Raw genomic sequence first — 7,063 nt, forward strand, 5'->3', positions numbered from 1 at the left:
ATTATGAATTGTGCGCGATCTAGTTGTGTCGGGACTATGTGTTTCGTGGTTTTGTATTTCGGGATTTTGTAATTCGGGATTATGTTATACACTCCAAACTTATTTGCTAAGTTCAATATTGTTTTTGCCTCTAATTTGATTGGAATGCAATTTCAGCGTTTCGTTTGTATAAGTTTTTTATTAAAATATATTTATTATTATTTTATGCACTTGCAAAGTATTTACTTATGAGAATTCAAAGTTCACTTAACTAATTTATAAATGCAGGTTTTGCCATAAATACTTTGCCAGTTGATTTTGTAGCGCTCGTGTGCTAACAAGTACAGTTAAGCGGTGTTTTAGTGATTTAGTTTGTATTAAATCGAAAGTGAAGAAATGAGCTCAAATTTCTTTGTTCGCCATTCATTTCAACGCTCGCTTTTTATAGCGTTTATTGTTCTTTTTTCATTGCAATGGTGTGCGTTTGCCGCAGATTTTCGTAAGTAACGATTTCTGTTTATCGGGATGTTTTTTAAACTAGTTTTGTGAAACTTTTCCATAAGTTATCATTCAATTGGCACAAAAATTGATTGATTTGCTTAGAACTCGTATTATACCAAAAAAGGACGCTTGGATTAAGATGGTGCGTCAAAGTGTTAATGAAATGTTTCTTCTGAACCTAAGCTATTTTGTTGTGGCATCCACATACGTAAAGAAATCGATTGAGCTTCCGAGCTTATTCACAAAACATTAGATATAATGTGAGTATGTGTAAATGATAGTAGATATTGCAATAAACGGTTAAACAGAAATATCAGATATCCAGCCATCAGCGAAGAAATCTGTAAACATCTCCGACAGTAAGTGTTCGAAATTCCCACATATGCCCCTTGACCTAGCCTTACTTAATGATGGGTACATCGAGAAAGCGAGTGTCCTTCAAAAACGTTAGGATTACTCACTGTGTATCTACCTAGGTTATAAAATAGCTACCATTTAACTATTTCAATGACTTCAAGAGGGAAAGACGAGCCATAACTGATTTTTCCTGGATTACGCCGGCAGATTGAAGCCTGGTACCTTAATGGAAGCAACAATTTCCAGAACGTACGAGATCTATATCCGGCAGAGGACCATCAACATCGATAACACTCAAAACCTTCGCTAAAATAACAAAACAACATCAACCGATATTTAAGAAACTAAAAGGGGTTTCTCAGTGGGATATGTTTATTTTTGAATTTTTTCGGCCTTTCACAGTGATACGTTTTTATTTTCAAAAGATTGTCACTGAGACTTTTTAGTGTGATTTGTAGGCTTAATTTTTTTCAAAACTGTTACTTTGCAATCTTATTAGGTTTTGGTAATAGTAAATCTACATTTGCGGGTTATTCACGGATTATTTCCAGGACCATTTCAAAATCATTGCTGTATTGTTCGCGAATAATTTTGGAATAATGGCGGTACTTTTTTGCAGTGATGTCTGGATGATTCTAGGACTATTTCGAGATCATTAGGGATGGTGTTAGAGAAAATTTTGAGACTGTTTGGACGACTACTGCGTGATAATTTGGTAGGCGACTATTTTAGAAAAATTTCGGAATCATTTAGTAGGGTTTGGAAAAATGTATTTATGAATGAGAAAAGAGAATGGATTGTTATTGGTTTTAACGTCGATCTGTTATCGGCTTGTTATCGATAAAAACTGTTTTCAAAGAATTACCCTTTTATTATAGAATTATCGGGGAGTTATCGCTTTACTGATGAGTTGTACTTCAATACAATAGTTTTGGATGATTGCGCGAACGCAAAATCTACGGAAACATGTAGATTGCCTGCCGGATGATTGCTTTAGATCTTCCAGAAGGGCAGGCGAGGCGATAGACGTGTACACCAAGGGTTCCAAGCCAATAGAAGGTGTAGGGTCTGCTGTATACTGTGCTGATCCGAAAATATACAGATGCTACAAAATGACAGATCACGATAGCGAAGTAGTGGCTGTCAACAAAGTAGTAGAAACATTGGAAGAAAATAGCTTAAGCGGCAGCCACGAAAACTTTTATATTGTTAACCAAGCAGCTATTAAGGCAATAATCTCGTATGGCACGACAGGTGAAGAAAATCGAGATTGGGCGAAACATACATCTTTCTGGTGTACAAGGACATATGGGAATAGATGCAAATGAAAAAGCTGATGAGCAAACTGGAAAGGGAGCATCACCGAAGCTTGCACCGTAGACGACCCAATAAGGTTGGTCGAGGTTAAGTGAAGAAGAGAGTTGCAAGCAGGAAAAGCGAGGACCCAATCTCGGGTCCCCCCAGCGGGTTAGGGGGTCAGAATATACCCGCGTTAGGTATGCCTAGAGGTGACTAAAATACCAGATTCAAGGGGCTGTGTAGCGCAATCCTTCAGTTTTCCAGCGCATTATATAGCTTCTCCAAACCCAATTGTCAACCTCACCTATCAGCGGCGAATCCTGTTTCACTAACAGACGAGGCTCTAGCGATCCCAAGCTCCCTATGGAACTTTGGGGGGGGGGGGGGGGGGGGGGGGGGTTGGGAGGGATGGCCTGAAGGTTTAATATGGCCGCATTAATCGTTACCGAGATGGTCGCGCTAGCTCCTTAATGGTGCTGTGTTACCGGAGCGTACCGGATCTGTATCCGGCAAAGGACCATCACTTCAATAACACTCCCCAAAGCCTTCGGGGAGCAACTTTATCGCTACAACAACAACAAAAACAACCCAATCTCGGGGCTGGATAATGCCGAAAATTATGTGGACATTTTACAGCCTTAGACTTGCATATTTACCCTTATAATTAAAATGAGATTACAGTAGGCACATGACGGGTATTCTGACTACACTGCCTTCTGTGGTCACAAAATTTCAAATTAGGCCTACTTAGTTATAACAGATATAGCACGTGTGGTATTCAGGAACAAACCCTCCAGCACGTTTGGTGCGAGTGAACTGAGATCGCCAGGCTAAGAATCTAGCTATTTGGAGTGATACAGCTATCAGATCTAAAGGCATCCAGCGACACTGGCCCTAGAAAACTTGTTGTATTTTACAAGAGGTCGAAATTTGTATAACATAAGTCCTAGGTTTTGATATTGTTTTTCAGTTTGGTTGTTGAACAAACTTCTAGTAGGGCTGTGAACTCACTCAGTTTATGTGAAGTCCTCACGGTCGATCATTTACGTGTAACTTTATTTTTTAATAAAGCAATCACATATATCAACACTTATATTTATCTACAACAAGGAAACCCGAGAACAGAAGCATTCAGAAAAATGTCGCACGCCGCTCCCCTGGAGCTAAGAAAAGCAATCAAGCATACATAAAGCTTCGTCGTTTGAATTATTTGGCTTTTGTTGTTGATTTTTTAATACTTTTTCTTTTTGAAACTTTTGACAATATCGTTAATTTGTCTTTGGGACAACACAGCCGATCCCGTAACAAAATGTCACTTTGGCGATGAAAAATGTATGATTGAGCAGGCTACCAAATTGTTGAAGAAAGCCGCCACAGGAATACCTGAAAAAAATATACCCAGCCTGGAACCGTGGAAAGTGGCAAAAATTGAAACGCTGGGCGATAAGAGCAAAGCCCTTAATGTTGATTTGGTCATGTCTAATGTGGAATTTTACAACTATACGAAGGCAAGCTTAAGCGGAATCAAGTAAGTTTCTGAAACAAAAAATTGGAATATTTATGAGAAATTTATGCAAGTTGTTTGAGATTAATTAAATTATTAATGTAATTATATCATTTATCACCTTTTGATCTATTTCCATAACCTTAAACATATTATTTATATCATAATTTTATAATTTCTTTTCTTATGCTTTTTCTGTCTTTAATTTAAACTTTGTTCCCTTTTGTTATCAACTTGTTTATATTTCTTTTACAATTTTTTTTAACAAATTCTTCTTATTAAAATTTATTTGCATAAACTACAATGTGGATTAAAATCGTATAGTTTATGTGTACCTAATTTTGTATAAAAGGAATAGCAATGTCGGCAATACTTAGAGACAAGAGGTATGCGCCGTTACACCAATATGTTTGGTAGAGATTTGGAGTTCAAAACTCAACTTTCGAAAAGCTAGCTGAATAAGAAGTGAATTCAGAAACATGCCCCAGTAACCATCGCCGTGTGCGAATTTTGTAATTTTCTGAAATTTGTTTGTTTGTTTTTATACCTTTCATGAACATGAAATAGTATATTAACTTTGGTCCGATGTTTGTAACGTTGAGAAATATATAAGATAGACTCACCATTAAGTATACCGAATTGATCAGGGCGACGAACTGAGTTGATATAGCCATGTCCGTCTGTCCGTCCATCTGTCTGTTTGAACGCAAACTAGTCCCTCAAATTTGAGACATCTCATTGACATTGGCACAAGGATGTATTTTTGTATTATATTAGACATTTGTCGGATCCGGTAGGATCGGACCACTATAACATATATCTCCCACACAACCGATCGTTCAGATAAAGACGATTTTGGTCATTCCTGCCGCAATTTGGAAAGTATAAACGTGAAACTCGGTGATATATATTCTAATATATCATAGAAGATATCCTGAAAAAATCACATTGATCGGAGCTATATATAGTTATATCCCATACAACCGATCGTTCAGATAGAAGGATTGTTGGCAATTTCTCCCTTAATTTCCAATATAAAAACGTTAAACTTGGTGATATATATTCTAATATTTCATAGAAGATTTCCTGTAAAAATCATTTCGATCGGAGCTATATATAACATATATATCCCATACAACCGATCGTTCAGATAAGGGGGTTTTTACCATTTTTTTATATTTATCTTAAAATCGTTTAGGTATGTACATCTGTTCTCTATATATTTCTTATCTTATACAGCGCATTATTTGAAGATTACGAACGGGATAAGATTATTGTTCAGCCCCCATTCATGATAGGTATGAAGTCCTCGGCACAGCCGAAGACAGTCCCGTCCTTACTTGTTTTTGCTTATATTTATTTCTTTAAAAACTCTGTTAAGGTCTTTTTTTTAATCTTCTTTTAAAATTCATATCCTTATTTTTTTTTAATTTTGAAAAAATTTTATTTTTAACTTAAATACACTGAAAAAATATAATTTTATTAAAAAAAAAAAAAAAAAAAAATTGTATATTGTAAATTGGGTTTTCATGATTTTTAACTTTTTACTTTTTCTAAATTAATATTGATATATAAAACACCGCCGAATTTTGTGTATAAAATATTTAAAAAATAATAATTTTTTTTGTCTTATTTAAACTTATTTTTCCTGATATGCAGTTTTTCACTATGTGCCATATATTTTTTTATAAAAAATTAAAAAAATTTTCATGCTTTTTAACTTTGCTTTGTCTTATTTTTTTGTTAAGTTCTTTGCTGTTCTTATTTTTTACATTTTTTTAAATCAGTTTTAAATTAATATTGATATAGAAAACACCGCCGAGTTCTTTGAATAAAATATTAAAAAAAATTTATTAAAAATTTGTTGTTTTACTGATATTTAAATTCTGTTTTATATTTCACATAAGTTTTTTCGTCTTAATTTCTTTTAATGTAAAATTTGATTTGTTTTTTTTTTTGTTTAATTTAAACTTATTTTTCATGATCGCATTTTTTCACCATGTACGATATATTATTTTATAAAAATTAAAAAAAAAAATGTATATAAAAATAAAATTTTTATATTGTAAATTGGGTTTTCATACTTTTTAGCTATGATTGTTCTCAGTTTTTTTTTTTCTATTTCTTTGCTGTTCTTATTATTTACATTTTTTAAATCAGTTTTAAATTAATATTGATATATACACCGCCGACGAATTCTTTGAATAAAATATTTAAAAAAGGCAATAGAAAATTGCTTGTTTTATTGTTATTTAAATTTTTTTTTATAATTAAATTACATCTTTTTAGTCTTAATTGCGTTTAATTTAATGTTTCATTTCTTATTGTTTTATTTAAACATTGTTTATATAAAAAATTGTTTTATATAAAAAATTTAAAAAAAAATATGGTTTTGCTTTGACTGCATTTTCTGTGCATCACTTTTTGTTTAAGTTTTTCTTGCACTCCTATACTTAATATAAATAATTGAGAAAGTTAAATTTTTTGTTCAAATTATTAATGTTTTTTTTTCTTGTTTCAATATTGTTTCAATAGAGGCTTCACAAAAGATCTCAGCAAACCAATGAAAATTGTAACGCGTAATATTAATCCACGCATGACAATTAAGGCACATTACAAAATTAACGGTAATATACTTGTGCTACCAGTAATAGGCGAGGGTGAAATGACAATGGTATTGGATAATGTGAAATCACGTTTCACAACCACAATTAAAGCGCAGGAGCGTAATGGCAAGCATTATATGTCAGTGGATAATATTAAAATTGAAAGCTCTGTGGATAGGTGAGTTAATGGCAATTGAAATTGAAATCTGTCTGTTTGCCTCTCTCTTGCTCTCTGACTCTCTCTTTCTTTCCAGAGTTACAACTGAAATGACAAATCTTTTCAATGGCGACAAAACTCTTTCAGAGAGCATTCTAGAAGTAATGAATGAAAATTGGCGCGTGCTTAGTGATGAACTTACGCCGAGAATAAACGCAGCCTTGGCGCATAGCCTCGAAGAGTTATTGACGAATTTCTTTATTGACATACCTTATGAGGATTATTTTTTGACCGAATAAATTGAAGAGATTTTAATATAAACTATGCACGGAAAAAACTGTTTTTTTTTTTTTTTTAACTATTAGCCAGTATTTTCTAGGTTTGATACTAAGACAAATCCCCCCCTGCGGTTAAGTCTTACATGTGAGGGAATTTACTTTAAGGGAAGTTGACAATAAAGTCTACTTAACTTGTCAGCTGAAATTTACAAAAAGGCGTTATATTCGGAATAGTGTGTGAATTTTGTGTTAAGTTAAAAATGGAAGCAAAGCGTTTTTTTTAAGACCTTAGGCTACTAGCCAATAGAATAGCGAACAATTTTACTAAAAAGTTAGGCGAAGGCTTTAAAATTGGGCAGAATTTCAAAAGAAAATGGTGACT

General features: G+C 33.5%; 1 protein-coding gene across 1 annotated transcript; it reads left to right on the forward strand.

The window, feature by feature from the left end:
* The first annotated feature begins 274 nt into the window (after positions 1–274).
* Positions 275–6,750, forward strand: LOC137235770 (circadian clock-controlled protein daywake-like). The gene is made up of 4 exons (XM_067758616.1): positions 275–478; positions 3,430–3,664; positions 6,176–6,424; positions 6,501–6,750. Exons 1-4 carry the CDS (start codon positions 376–378, stop codon positions 6,700–6,702), a joined length of 789 nt encoding a protein of 262 aa, XP_067614717.1. The 5' UTR covers positions 275–375; the 3' UTR covers positions 6,703–6,750.
* Positions 6,751–7,063: the final 313 nt, after the last annotated feature.

Source organism: Eurosta solidaginis, unplaced genomic scaffold (genome assembly GCF_040869045.1).
Source record: "Eurosta solidaginis isolate ZX-2024a unplaced genomic scaffold, ASM4086904v1 ctg00001019.1, whole genome shotgun sequence".
NCBI lineage: Eukaryota > Metazoa > Arthropoda > Insecta > Diptera > Tephritidae > Eurosta > Eurosta solidaginis.